Consider the following 16,463-nt stretch of genomic DNA (forward strand, 5'->3'; position numbering starts at 1 on the left):
AAAAACATTCTTGAGCTACTGATATGGTGATAGAAAATATTTATTGTTACTGGAAGTGAATAGATTAGTGGTCAAAATAAAGGCCATATCCGGAGTTTCTATTTTAAATTATAGGTGGGGGAAAATTATACGTTCATTATCATTATGTGAAAAACATTTTTTTGTCAGTTTCAAGACAATTATCACTCTTGGCTACACCTGGAGTGGTCAAACTTGTTTCTTGGAGAAAAACAACAATACACAAAATAACTATTTTTATATACAATTGCGACCAGCTGTGTACAATAACGGTTTGTGTGAAAGCACTATGACCAACACACTAATTATGCAACACTATGATAATAAAGGCTGCTAATGGCATAAATGATAAAAGGTAATAATAAATAATAACATAAAACAATTATTTTTATTTACACAGAAATAACAACTTAAATGTCAACATTATATACAATTTGCTCTTGGAATAAAGCTGTATGATTTAATAAATACTTCATATATTAAATCCTTTGGTTACGGTTGCTGTACATTACTATATTATTATGTACAATATAAGGTACCATTGACCATAAAGTATAACCTTACATTTATATAAAATAATAATTTTATTATTATCCTTTAAATAAAGAAATTTTGTAACATGCAGAATGAGTAATACAAATCTTTTAGCATTGTATGCATGATCCTGCTATATCCAATTTTTAGTGTGTTATGAAAAATAACCTCAGGTTTGGACAGAAAGCTAAAAGGAATAATTATTATTTATATAACATTTACTAAGATTACTAATCAATACACGTATCTAAGTTACTGTCTTATTTAATTACATGTGAGAAAGCCTCAAATGTTTCCAGTTATTAAGTGCATTTTTATACAACTATTTATTATTAAAAAATACATTTAAGCATATTAAGTGCATTTTTATAACTATTTCTTATTTAAAAAAATGAAATTCAGTAAATGATTACTGAAATACAACAACAATGAAAATAAGTTGAATGCTTGACAAAATTATAAGTGTCCTTATCCATTATTCATCATCCAGATTAGAGATACATTAAGTAAATCACATTTATTAATTTTTACAAGAAACCAAACAACAACAAAATGTAAGGCACACTTATTTCTACATTAAACTACCTCATCAGTCTTTTAAAGTGACTAACCTAATGTTAACATAATATATTAATGGGATAAAACATTTTTTAACTAATATTAATAACAATGAAATGAAAATAGATCTGATATTTTATTCTATAGAAACAGGAAGCCCAAAGACATTTAACTTTCAAGTGTACAATTGCGATTAATTTGTGAAAATGTATTATAAAAATATATATTTTATACATAAATCTTTTGAACACAGTTATGGATTGAATAAATAGTTCACTTTTATCCCTTAAAACTAAAATATAAACATATAAATCTCCCAGAACAGTTTCATCTTTGGTCAAGAAGCTGCAGAAAGTAGCAAAGCCAAGGTCACGAGTAGATAGTCATTAATATCATCTGAAAACCCAAAATGAGTGTTTTAGTTTCAAGAAAAAAACAACAGATAAATAACATTTGTGGTACCCAAAAACTTTTAATTTTCGTCTAACACATTAAGAAATCAAAATCTCTATCAATACAACATTCTATGTTTATTCATAATGAGAAATCTAGCATCTAGAACATTAGAAAACTAAATTTACATTATTTACAAACACCACATCGCATCATGTACTTAAATATTAAGTTGTACCTTAATTTGACAGAAACAATTTAGTTCTACGATAATAACCATAGAACTGTGAACAGTGAGATAATTCTTTGGTTTTTGTTCATGATTTTCTCTTGTTTGTGGGCTTTGGGGAACCACAGGAGAGTTAGTTAGACAAACCTCATACTAAACTGCAGAACGAAGAATTTATCTGGGATCATATAAAAAAAGCACTAGAAAACACAGGACCTACAATATCATAATCCTGTCAATTCCATTGTAAAGCCTAATGTAGGAAACAAGAAGAGGAAAAACACCTACAGCGTGTCCATGCAAGTAGCAAGAGGTAAAAGCTCAACACAAAATGAACACAAACTGCGGAACAGAAATTGTCTTTCAACCAAAATGTGGAATTAATACAAACAGGATTAAAGCTTTGTAAACCTCCCCCATCTACAGCAATACCTAGAGACACAAACAAATCTGTAGAAGAATTCTTCTCAAAGCATATTGAACACTACAAAATAATAAAACACAAAAATAATTACTCCTTTTTGACAAGAACTCTCATGAGAACAATCCCACAAACCAAAACACCAATGAACATGTCGATGAGCAACTCTCCACAGACCATACAAAAAACTCTCCAGAAGAAAATATTTCTTTTTTAGAACAAGGCCAAACTAGAAAGAAAATTAAAATAGCAAAACAATAACGCCCTCAAGTTACTGCATCAGACACAAACCTCTTGTCTAACAGAACGAAAAAATCTCCAGAGGCCCTCTCTCCAAAGAAACCCTTAGTGATCTTCCATCAGAATATAGAGACCATCTAAGCAACAAGGTTGACCGTCTAAATCACTGTCTCGCCGACTTAAAACCAGATTTCTTGGTTCTTACTGAACACGGTCTTTACAAAAACATCCATGGAAAATGTAAAACTTCCTAAATTACACGTTGACAAGCAATTTTAGTAGAAGTCATCATAAAAAAGGGGGTGGTTGCCATATTCGCTCAGAAAATCCATGAAAGCAAAGTGCAAAATGGTCAACCTAAGAGGCACCAGCACAGAAACTCACTTGCGAAATGGCAGCAGTGAAAATAAACCTAGGATATGGAATGTGCTTATACCTTTTGAGGGTGTGTATCGCCCACCATGTGCCCCATTACAAGAAGCTCTAAATCTTCTGTCAGAGGCCATGGAAGAATTTCCTTTGGGTAGTGATGCTGTCTGCATTTTGGGAGACCATCAATGTGGATTGCCTACGTTGTTCAAGAGAATTCCTTGATCTCAACGAGACACTGGCCATCTTTGACATTAAAAGACTTAATTTACCAGCGACTAGAATCGCTCGAAATACCTCCTCCTCAATCGATATTGTATGTACTAATATTGAACAAGATCTAATAGAGGTTGACATACTGCCAGTGGCCCAGTGGGTACGGTTATCGCAAGATAACCAGATCAGCAACGCCGAGCGTGGCTGCTGCTTGGAAGGTGACCGCTGAGCGATCTGTCCTTGCAAGCTGCCGGCCATGGTGGTGTTCAAGTCACCTTTAAGCCGTTGGTCCCCAGGTTAAGTGTTAGAGAGGGCTTCTTAGCCCTAACTTCGCCTGGTAAAATAAGACATTCTTTACTTTTTTTTACTTTACATACTGAATACCATCTTTTATCACACAAGGCCAACTGTGCACACTCGAAATTACCATCAGTCATTGAGCAACAAAACATTGTCTACTGCAGCAGTAATGGAAACTTACTAAAGCTCAAACAATTTTCTTGCAGACATTGTGAGGAGGTGTACCAGGCAGTGGGTGTGGAAGAGGCCTACTCAAATTTTCTTAACATTGTGACATCAGTCTTGACCTCACATGTCCCATAAGTCTTCAAGAGCAGACCTAAAGACAAACCTGTTGTATATAATGATGAAGCCAACGAGTTAAGAGCAAAATTTATAGAAGCCAATGAAACGGTCTCTCTTGTCGGGAGGGACTGAGGACAAAAAAGAAACAGCAAGAAGAAAAAAGCAGTATGATCTTCATCTTAAAGCAATTAGACGAGAAGCCAATGAAAACCTCATAGCTGAATCTTCAAATAGAAGCAAAGCAATTTGGAGGGTAGTAAACACAGAAAGGGCCTCAAAAAAATAGTTCCAAAAAACTCCTCATGGAAAACTTAACACAGCTGAAGACATGGTTTGACAATATATCGATCATAGTGGAGCGATTTAACTCTTACTTTATTGATATTGCTGAGGAAACATTGCTGTCTTCAAACCCCTCTCAAAAACCACGTCTGAGAAGAATACAGTACCATGTGCATACGCCACTTGCTAATCTCCCATTAACCACACAAGAAGATGTGGCTAAAATCATAAGATCCACCTGACTCTCATCATCATTTGGAATTGATGAGATTCCCTCTAAAGTGCTGAAGTTCTTGTGAACAAGAGCTATGTGGGCCTCTAACACATGTGGTAAATAAGTCAATAACCCAAGGAGTGTTTCCTTCTAAGATGAAAACTACCAAGGCTACCCCCTACACAAAAAGGGCGACACTGATGACATAAAAAACTTTAGGCCAATATCATTGGTTCCAACCTTTTCTAAGATGGTGGAAAGAGTGGTACTGAGTTCACTTATGAACCACCTGCAAATAAACAACCTACCTATCAAAGGTCAACATGGGTTCCTTCCAGGAAGATCCACCATTACAGCATTGGTGGAAATGGTGGACTTTATGATAGACGAAAATTGACAGCGGAAATACTATCATAAGTACACATCTAGATCTAGTAAGGCATTCGACAGTCTTGATCATGATCTTATCATAGCAAAGCTTGAAGACTTCGGAATTACAAGCACTGCACTTGGTTGGTTCACAAGTTACCTCAAAGATCGAACGCAAACTGTTGAAATAAAAGAAACCACCAAAGGTGTAAATAGAAGTGTGAGATCAACGTTGCAGAAAGTGAAAAGAGGCGTACCCCAGGGCTCAGTACTGGGACCAGTGCTGTTTGCTCTCTTTACGGCGACTTCCAGCACAGTTGGACGGCATCAGTCATGCTGTAATGTACGCTGATGATACAGTTTTACTCACCAGCAACAAATCATCTGAGCCCTTAGAAATCTCTGGCTTCATTTCTATCAGTGTAGCCCAAGACTATTGCATAGCGAACGATCTGGTATTCAACGAGGAGAAGACAACTCAACTCAATCTTAGGAAAAAAAAAGCAGAAGTATCCAGCCCACCCAATGTTCAGATTGTGGACTCTACCAAGCACTTGGGAGTAATTCTCGACAACCTGTCTCTCATGGAATCTGCATATAGACTCTCTGTGCCTTAAACTTGGTTCTGCCATTTTTGCACTTAAAAGAGTGAACTCCGTCTGTACAGAGAAAGCAGTGAAAATGTCATACCACGCTTTATTTGAATCCCACCTTAGATATGGCATCATACTTTGGGGTGAATCCTCATGCCAAAACATGCAACGTGTTTTTCTAATGCAAAAGAGGGCAATAAGAGATATGACAGGACTCCCACCTAGAGAAAGCTGCAAGGAAAGATTTCGAGATCTACAGATATTCACTGTTTTCACCTGTACATATATGAGGTTATGCTTTATGCCTCTCAACAGAACCTGACCAGAAATATGGACATCCACAATCACCAAACAAGATTTGCCAGGAACTTCAATATCCCTGCCCAACCGCACTGTACTTTACACTAAGAAAACCATCCTACGCCGGCGCCAAGCTTCTCAATCTTTCTTCCGGCAAGTACCATGGATGTTCCAGCAAGAACCTTTAAGAAATGGCTGCGGAATCGGTTGCTGGAAGATCCAGTCCTACAATATGGAGGAATTCTTTGAACGAGCTCGCGTTCTTAGAGAAGAATGAAAATTAACTCTTGTAAAATAACAAAATGTATTTTTTTGACATCATTCTGTTCTCAATGATCACGAATAAAAGCATTCTGTATTCTGTATCCTGTATTCTGTATTCTGTATTCTGTATTGAATTTAAATGGCAATATTGGACCTTTGGCTCTTTAATTAACTGAGATTTAAATGAAATTCTCCAACAATTTACAAAGTTTATTAGTTTCAACTTTATTGATTTGTTGTTTTTAAACACACCAAATAATACGTAATGTAATTTAAATGTTGGTCTGTTGAAGATGGAGCTTGTATTGGCTACTATTAACTTAATTACATTTAAACACATAAACCAATATTTCACTTTTATTTTCATAAGGCCTTTTGACAGCAAGGCTATCTTTGTCAGACACATCACAAAAGTCTGTTTTAAAAGTATTTTTTTTAGCAGGATACAAATACAACCAGTCTCAAGTAGGTCTCTATTATCAATATAATATAAACTTGCTTCCACAATATGAGCTTCTCCTCCACCAAATGCACTAGTATTTTAATAAATTGATAGGATTCACTATAGCAGCTACAGTGACACTGACACTTGGATATAAAATCAATTTTTAACGATGTTTACTATGGTATATCCTGCAAATAGAGAAATATTAATTTAGTTACTTATTTGGCAGATAGAATGCAGCACTTTCCAGCCACAAATGGATTAGGATTTAATTTTATAACTGCTCAATAGAGCAGGCCACATGTATGACCTGAATGGCTAAACAGCGAGGACCACTAGTTTTAGCCACAGAGGTATCAAAGTTGATGACCTATACATGTAACAAAAAGGTTGGGCTGGCTATACATTTTCATATTCTACAAGGGATTCTAAGCTAAAGGTTAAGGATAATTTTTTTCCAATTCCCACTTTGTTTAGCTGCTAGCTGCTATTCTGTATTTTTATTAATAAATTACTATCTCTAAAAATATTTAAGCTAAAGAAATCAGATTTGGCAAATCTGGCTTTTACAAGAGTATCTTTATAGTAATCGTGTTTGCTTATGCATTGACGGATTTTGTTGAAACTGTACCGTTAGAAATGTAATAAAGTTTTCCAAATAGTTAGTACCAGTACCTTGTAAATTTTTATAACTAACATAATATAGTTGATGCCTATTAGAAGACAAAATGTTTTCTGTTCCCAGCTTGTGCAAGCATATTTAAATTGTTGTGCTTGCTTATGCCTTGATGGATACAATATACGGTTGGAATTGTAATAACATTTTCCATATAGTTGGTATCTAGAACATTTTTTATAACTATACTTTTTTTTGTTACCTATTTGACTTTTAAAATTTTCAACCGATGCCATTTTGTTAATGGTAAAACAACAAACCTATGTGCCAAATTTGGTTTCTTCAGCTTACTTAGTTTTAGAGATAATAATTTGTAAATAAAAACAACAAAACAGTAGCTAGTGGCTAAACTAAGTGGAAATTGTAAAAAAGTGTTTCTTCATTTTTAGCTTACAATCACACATATAATCTGAAAATGCATAGCCAGCCCAACCTTTTTGTTACACCCTGTATATTATAGAGGGCAGTTCCCAATATGGATCCCTGAAAAACTCCTGATAAAGCATGCAGGCACACAGATTTCACCTCCCTAATCCTGATACACTAACTTCTATCAGCTAAATAGGTTTGTAGTCATATTAGAAGCAGACCTTGAATTCATATATTCTCATATACAGAGTGGAGCCTTAAATGGTCTTACATCAAAAAGATCTAAAAAGACCTCCGACACTTGTCTTGCCAGCATCCAAATTGTAAGCCAGATCTGCCAAATCTGTTACTACTGATGTAATGGCATTCAATATTAACCAGCTTTCAGTAAAACTAAATTCTTTTTTTGATACAATACTTAAAACTTTTATAAATTATATTACTCTTTTTTTAAATATTATAAAAATATAAAATGGAATTCTCTATTTTATGTCTATACTAGCTGACCCGGCGAACTTTGTCCCGCCTTAAAGGCAATATCACATGATCACATTTTTTACTTTTTAAATTAGGATAATTGTAAATAAAAAATATAATTATTCAATGATTCTTTAATTTTGCCATTTATTGTAGCACCTTGTGATAAACTAAATTTTTTTGTTTTTTTTATTAGGGGCGAAAACAAATAACGCGGATGATCTTCCGACCCGTGGACATGCAACATTTAATTGGCCATGGGAAAAACATGGATGTTTGAGATTAAGACCACAAAACTTTCAACGATTGGCCTTGTGACTTATTTACAGTCCATGACGGATCGGAAATTGAAACCGTTTAAACTCAAATGGCATGTCGGGTGGGATCATCGGGTTTCCTCGGAATGAGAATTTCCTCACCTTTGAGTATTGTGGTGTAAATCAAATTGTTCATCAATTTTACTTACCACCAAACTTGTTCCGTTGCACAGTTTTGTTTGGTAATAAGTTTCGAAGCATTAATACAGAACCAATATTTAGTTGTAAATTGTGCCAGGTACATCCAAGGAGTTTAAACATTCAATTGGATAGTTGGTGGCATCATATTCATTTGTTACACAGTCAACAGATTTGAAAGAATGCAGTGTTCCAATGATCTCATTCTGAATTATGTAGTTTAAGTCAACTACATCTTTATTCTTAGCTGCCAAAATTACTCGCTCACTCAACCATTCATTATTTTTGAGGTTAGTAATGATGTTTGGGAATACTTTGTTGATGAGTTCGTCTTTCGATGAGACAAAGTTACAGATATTCCGAAGAAATGAAATCAATCCGCTCGATTCGTCGACAGGTACTCGACCATTACCGATAGTCAACAATTACTCAGAGAAATCTTCAGCAGATGTATCGTTCAGCAATGCAACTCTCATGTTTGTTGTCAGCTGAAGTTTCCTAACATATCGCCATATAGATTCGATGATTTGAGGCAAGCGTTTATTTTTTTCGGCAGCAGTCGATCTGGGAATTACTGGCAATGTTTGGCGGAAATCGCCAGACAGTAAAATAGTTTGCCGCCTCCAAAACATTTTGAGTCATTACGTAGATCTTACAATGTTAGGTTAACTGCTTCCAATGCACGTTTATATGCGCTATTGCGCATTCGTCCCAGATGAATGATCCTTCGATTCTGATAAAAACTTTCGCCATAGCGGAGCGCTTTGTAATGTTGCACGCACGTTGGTTCTTCAATATATTGAAGATTCAACGGCAATTTTAATGCAGAATGTGCCGTACGACCATCCTTCTAACAATGTGGCTGCTATTCCAGAAGAAGCAACTGAAACTGCAATGTTGGATCTTACACGAACAGTGGCTAAAACTACTGACATGAGGAATGTCTTACCAGTTCCACCATGTAAATATAAACCACCGTTTCCATCATCAATTGCCTTCATTAATGTATCATAAACTTCCTTTTGTTGGGGGTTCATCAGGGGCACATTTGTTTTGAACTACTAAATCTAATTCCTGGTGATCATATTCACCGTTCCCATTCCAATTCTCGATTAAATGCTTCATTCATTTTACGATTTGGCGCTGGCATTCCTAACCTGACTAATAAACTACCACACATGAGATAACTCATGTCTTCGATCAAGAGCAAGGCCCGATTATGTATCTCCTCATTCATTTCAAGATCGTAATTTATTGAACTGACACGAATTTGATGTAAAATATCTTCTGCCATATTATCCTTGTATTTGTGCCACAGGTTAGATGGGTTCGATGGAAAGCATGTCGAAATGATGATAGCAAATAATGTACGTATCTGACTTGGAGATGCAGAGATAACTGCTTTGAATTGTAAAAAATTAAAATTTGATTTGTATTACCTGGATAGTAAAGTCAATGCTTAACAGTGATTGCAGAAACAGTTGAAACAAAATTTGCTGTTTCTCTTAAGCTTACTCTATGCTTTAAAAACTATAAATGTAAAGAGAAATTTAAAATGGTAATTAAATGATATAAACATATATTTCTTTTTTTGCATTATATATGTTTACAAAGAACAGCTGATTCAATTTGAACAGGCCCTTTCACTTAATAACATATGTTTGCTGTAATGCATTTCTTACGGGTATTTCCGTAACTTTTAGAGACCAGTGGGGCGGAATCCTGAATCGGGAACGGGATAAAAAGTATCCTATGTGTTTTTTTCCCAGTTCTTAGCTACCTCCCTACCAATTTTCAGCCAAATCAGATCAGCCGTTCTTGACTTATAAATAGTGTAACTAACACGACTTTCTTTTATATATATATAGATTTTAACATTAAGCCCTTAGAGTGTTTAACATGGTTACAGATGTATTTCAACACAAGATCCAAATTTATTTCTCCTGAACTATAATATTTCTTTGGTTACTGTCTAAATGCTTGATGGGATGGTAACAAAATATAAGTAAATATAATAAAATCACAAGTGTTCTTATAATTTATTCTTAAACATTAGTTTATGTTATTAGTTCTTTCTCTTGGATATAAAAGTATTTCGTTAAATAATAATCATGGTAATTTTTAATCTGCAGTATTCAAATCTATACTAATAACAGCGTAATTCCTTATACATCCATCTCACACAAGGTTAACCCTTTCAGGGCCAGGAGCAAATATGAGATGTTGCAAAATTTTTTCACATCTCATATCCCCTTGTGACTAGTCAAAAGTGCCAGGCTAAAATTAGCGATTTTGCAGTCTCTTAGATTAAAATTTATAAGTTTTCATAAAAATTAGAGAATTAAAAGTTGCACCAAATTACTCGGATAGATATATATACTATCAACAACAAAATATATAGATGTAGTTTTAAGTAATTTAAAATTTAAAAAAAATGTTTTAATAGATTACATAAAAAATTATTTTTCATTTTTTTGCAAATAACTAAAAAATGAAAAATAATTTTACCGTGGGAAGCTACTTTATTATATTATATATTAGAAAGGAACGACCATACAAAATGTTGTGTTATTTCTCTCATAAATAAATCTTTTATGACACATTTTGTATAAATACGCATAATTATTGTACTTCGCAACATTTTATAAATATTAAAGCAACTGACTCTTACATTGCAAGAAACTTAAAATAAATATTGACATTATGGATGTACCAGTAAACAGATGATTGTAGGATCCATAAGCAGTTTCAATACAGTTAAAAACACTATTTAACTTACCAAGAAATATTTACACAATTTTATTTGAAATTTATTTACACTTTTTCTATTTACAAATGTGCTATTTACAATTTCACTCCTTTGAGATCGCAAATTGTCAGTCATTGTAACTACTACACACAATTATAGCTAAGCACGTATCAACTAAAACTACTAATATTTACAACCAAAAAATAAAATAATGAAAAAAATCCAGCATACAATAGTACGATTACACTAAAGCATAAAGAATTAACAACGAAAGATCAAGTCAGCTGATAATGTCACGTGACAATTACGAAATAAAAATGTATAGACCTCCAAAATAAAAATGATATTAATATTAATTATCTACAAATATACTAGGGAATAAAAAAACATAAAACTTTAATCATTTGACGTCGTATTTATTTAAGAAAACGACGAATATCAAGGAGACAATATATTGCCGCCTGGCACTATTCAGACACGATCTATGGCGGCAATATATTGCCGCCTGGCCCGGAAAGGGTTAAGGTACTACAAACTCTCAAATTTACTTCCATGATAGGAGTAGGGAATATGTATATTAAAAATTTGTATTTTAGAGCTGCTATTGATTGTGGAAAATATACATGGAAATTATAGAAAAGGTAATTTAATAATAGAATACCAGTTTAACAAATATTTAAAGAGAAATTCAATATAATATTAGTATATTGTAAATTTACTTACCTCCTCTAAAGATAGTGGGTTGCCTTTCATTTTTGTGTCCAAGTTATGGTACCTCTCTGGAAAAGATAAATCTGTTTTGCAATACTTGTACTGATGATAAAAAAATTAAGATAAACACTTTTTCTTCTAAAATCTATTAGATTAAAATTTACTTGTTACAATCCAAATCTAAGAGTACTCTATTTCTGGTAGTTTTAGGTATATAAATTATTAGTTTCAACAATGGACTAAATGTCAAATTAACTAGAATACACGCATTTCAAATATTTGGCCCTTGACTATCAGTTCTATATTATATGCAATATGGAGTAAATTAAGGAGTTCAATAAGGTCTTTCTTACTGTTACCTACTATCATTGACCTAAACATTGTTCCTGATGATGAACTCCAATAATGTTTTTAGAAGATGTGGAAATGAAGCATTCCAGAAGCATTCCATAATCTTACCTTACTAAAAAGAATTATATGACAGTATTTGCTTATCCGCACAAACTAAGACTATTTTTTATTTCCATTTTTAGGAATTGCCCTTAATTAGAGTAAAAACTTGATTAACAGTCATTGTCAGGACCATGGTTGTGTGAATAGATAGATAACCAAAACACTGTATTATTCCCCCAAAACATGATCTCAAACAATTCTATTACAGACAGATAACACTCTTACAGTAATGTAATATATTTCGGAGCGAAGATAAATTACGTGATTGTAATAGCAAATAAAACTATTTAGTACATGATAAAAACATCCGTACATTAGCTACAAATGTAGATTGAAAATAATTAATTTCTTCTGCCTCTCACCATGACAGTACTTTGTAATTTTTGGAGCAGTAGTGTCTGTGTTGCATTGGCCTCTTCTTGACTCTCAAACCATTCTATAAACTTGGACAGCATTTTTACAGCATCTGAGTGGCTAATATTTTGGTTTTTTCATGCTTTCAAGACTCGTTTTCATCAGCCCCTTCTTCTACTTTGGTGGCAATTACGCTTGCAACAATTAAGCATCACTAAAAATTTGAAACTTCCCATCCACTATATCACACTCTAAACACTCTGATACTGCTTCTGACATCAAATTTGTAAATTATTGCAAAAATTGACCATTTTGTCAACTGACACATTCTCAGGTTCCTCAGATTCTTCATCTCCAGGTTGAGGCCAAAGTTTATTCCAGCCGTTCTTTAGATTTGACGCTGACAAATCATTCCATGCACTGGTAACATTGAAAATGGCATCTTTAATACTGTAAGATCTCCAAAACTATTTACTCATCACGCTATTCACTATTGACGTTGACTCATCACATGAGAGCAAACTTTCTATAACAACGTTTCATGTTTTCAATGATGCCTTGATCCATAAGCTGTACAAGTGAAGTTGCGTTTGCTGGAAGGAAAAGAGATATTATGTTATTAAGGTGCATTGGGCATTTTCTAATAGCAATAGCGCTTTCTGGGGCAACTTTATTTGCAAAATGTGCTCTAGCTTGAGGTACAAATTGTTTGTGAAACCAGTCAGAAAACAGCTATTCACACTGAGTTTTCTCCACTGATATCAAGTTGATGAATGCCATGACGAAATTTAAACTTGTTGTACCATTCAATGCATGCTTTAAAAGGCGAGTCACCATCAAGTTTATTGTTTATTTCAAAAGCCTTGGCCATTATTATAGGCCCTGAAAATGGAATCCCTGTCTTCTCATTGTTTGTGTAAACCACTGGTACATTGCAGTGACCAATTCATCATATTTTGCAGGTTTCATTGCTTGTCTTGTTCGAACATTTCTATCCATGCTCTACATTGTTGATACACGTTGTTCTATTTTATCAGCATCATGTTTCATATAGATAAAGATCTATTTAACTGTTGTTCTCCCAACACAATAAATCAGTGCTACACTCATCGCAGTTTCACCCTTTCTTAAGCGGTTTATAATTTAAAATTTTTTGTTTGGGGCTTTAAACAACAAGTTTACGCTTTTCAAACATTTAATCACAACAGTATAGTAATCAATAATGATTTTTTAAGTAAAATAACATGTAACTAATGGGGCAGTGGGGCACAGCCCGCTAGATACACTAACATAGACACCCATTTTGCCACAACTGAAACCCAATCTACAGGTGACTAGTGACTCATAAGTGTTAGAAAAGAGAAAAAGGTGAGGGGTACAAACGTGTTAAATGAAAGTGGTATGCACCATTCTATGGCGGGCTGGTGAGTGTACTTCCTACTAAAATAGAGTAAGTAAACATTGTGAATGCGTCACTGCACCTTAAAGCAGTATTACAGTATTATTATACTATTACAGCCATGACAGTTAACAGAAACTGATAGTTTTAAGAGTGAGAGTTAAACAAAGTTTTACTGTACCATTTTTTAAGTTAATTTATAAACTAGATTTAGATGAATTGCAATATTAAAAAGTTCTATATAAAGTTCACACTACAGACTTATAAAAAAACACCATTTGATTCAAGCGAAGATTTTCAGGAATAGCATGATAAACTCTCATTGAAATTAGCATGATTGATATCAGTTACTTTCTCAGGAAAACATTAACAATTTCTCTACAAAATATTAGATTGATCTATGATGTATCAAAATACAATGCAGTCATAGTACAAAATTGGTACTTAACTTCTGCACTTTAACTGTACATTAAGCAAAGGTATATAACTGTGCACTTCAGTATAAAAATAGTGCTACTCTCTAGCAATTTATCTTGCTACACTTCATTAACTTTCTAAATAGTGCTCTTAGTTTAGTAAAATATGGAAGAACAGTTAATTAGTTAATAGTTATTATAATATCTAATACTACAGAGCAATGTTATAGGTACAACAATCTTACCATAACTTAAAATAAAATTTTAGAAATACTAATTTCAATAAAGTCTTCAATTTTTTACAGGCATTTTCAATAAATTTAATCAACAGCTCTTTCATTTTACTTTTAAAATTATAAAAAACCAAAGCGAATATTTACACTAAGGGAGTTCAGAAATATCAAACTGTTAGAAGGACGTTGCATTCAGATAATGTTTAATCTTGATTCAAATGGTATTCCCTTTAAAGGCATTTTCAGGGGTGAACGTCAAAGTAGGGATCTTGTTGAACTACAGGCGTGTTGTGTTTGGTAAGGAAAATCTGAATGAGAAGAACCACATGAGTGCATTGTCATAATAAAACTGAAATTTTTTGTTATGCATGGATGTAACTGTATTCTATACAGCATCATGAAGGTAAAAAAGATCTATTTTTTTTTTTTTTTATTTGTTTGGTTTGGTGTGTAGTCTTGATGCCCAACACCATAGAACTCAAAGAAAGGTCAACATGATCTTGACTTCGCTGTGGATCTGCTATTTATTTAGCCTCAGGGATGACAACATATGTATCAATTGCAATGACTGGATTTTGGTTTCTGGACCATATGCATAAATCCATGATTACAACTGTGATCATCCCTATTGAAGATCTTTGGATAACTGTTTGCATTATCCAGCATGCTATGCAATTTCCAAATGGTGTTTCTTCAGCACAGATTTTGCAGGCACAAATACTTTCTCCTCATGCCCACATTCTCAGTAAAAATGTTTATATTATTCAAATATTCTTCCCTATTTTGTCCGCTATTTCTTGTCATGGGACACAGTCGTCCACCATGACCAATGTTTGCACTTGCTTAGTAATATCTTCATATTGGCTTTTTGAGGGTTTTTCCCTGAATGTTTTTCACTGTCCATTGATGTGTGGCCATTTTAAGATGGTTGTAACAGTCTTTTACCTATGAATGGCATAGTCACTAAATGGATAATAAATCTTGGATCTAGCTTAATGGTTTTCACTTGGATCTCACCTATTTTTGGACATAATTTGACGCAATATCACTGCTCAATGTTTTACATCATTTTATTACCTACTGAAATCTAGGAAACTCACTACACTTCCTCACTCTAAAGGCGATAGTTAGTGATTGAAGTTTTATGCTGGAGGAAAACAGCGCATGACTATCCCTCTACAACTTCACCTATGCACATTTCATTAGTTTAAACGAGAATAAAGAAGGGATACTTTCCAAACACACCTTGCAATATGTATGGTATGACATTTGCTAGTCATTGCTAGTGGAGTGGTTGGTTTTCCATAAGGCAATACAGGTGTTGGATAAAGGAATGCCTAAGAGATTTGATGGAAAATGGTGAATTGAATAAAACAGACTAGACAACACTAGAAAATTCTTAAAAATTATAGGAAAGTCTATCACATGATGAAGAGTCTTCCAAAAACCTCTAATCATCAGGCAAAAAATTCTATAGAGAAAACATGTTAAACCATAGGGAAAATATTAAAGAAATATTTTACTTGTAATTGGAGACCCACTTCCTAATAACTATATGAGAAAGGAACTAAAAGAGTGTCACCCATCGGGCACATGTGCAAGGAGGACATTTGGATTAAAATAAAAGTGGAAAACAATTTTCATAAACACAGAATGGAGTTGCCTCCAAGTCCTTAAACTATTTAAGGTCCCAGTACAAAATATTTTTTCTCCTGTGCTACTGCAAAAGGGTGCAGATGTAGTGTTTACTCATTAATTGTGACTTGCAGGCAAGTTTCTATTTTGGGTGTGACCCAATGAAATGGCAAAGAGAATTCTATGAACTATTGTCTTACCTTTCATTAAAATAATGGAAAAAGCTCTCAACAAGAATACAAACAGTTTTCTTAGGCACTCACATAAGAAAGACGAAGCTCAAAAATTTAGTGGGTTGCAACTTAGTCCATTTACGTCCAAGGGATGAGTTCACTCAATAACTGATTATATACGTAGCTGATTTAACATATTATGTTGTTCAATGTCCTGTGTATACATACATAGATTAATGTGTACTAATAACTTCAGGAGCACAAAATATCCCAGGTATTGTAGGATAAAAGGCATAGCCTTATTAAGAAAAATGATGTGATCTCACCTACATA

The 16,463-nt window shown here is 33.8% G+C and overlaps 1 protein-coding gene across 2 annotated transcripts in view; it reads right to left on the reverse strand.

The window, feature by feature from the left end:
• Positions 1–379: 379 nt before the first annotated feature.
• Positions 380–16,463, reverse strand: part of LOC124362808 (calpain-1 catalytic subunit-like) — a 211,553-nt gene continuing 195,469 nt past the window's right edge. For both annotated transcript variants that reach the window (XM_046817635.1, XM_046817636.1), the window contains 2 exons: positions 11,480–11,535; positions 380–1,506 (listed from right to left, as the gene is read on the reverse strand). In XM_046817635.1, the coding sequence (XP_046673591.1) occupies positions 1,480–1,506; positions 11,480–11,535 (83 nt within the window). In that variant the 3' untranslated portion in view covers positions 380–1,479. The remainder of the gene's footprint in view (positions 1,507–11,479; positions 11,536–16,463) is intronic.

This window comes from Homalodisca vitripennis, chromosome 5 (genome assembly GCF_021130785.1).
Source record: "Homalodisca vitripennis isolate AUS2020 chromosome 5, UT_GWSS_2.1, whole genome shotgun sequence".
Taxonomy (NCBI): Eukaryota; Metazoa; Arthropoda; class Insecta; order Hemiptera; family Cicadellidae; genus Homalodisca; species Homalodisca vitripennis.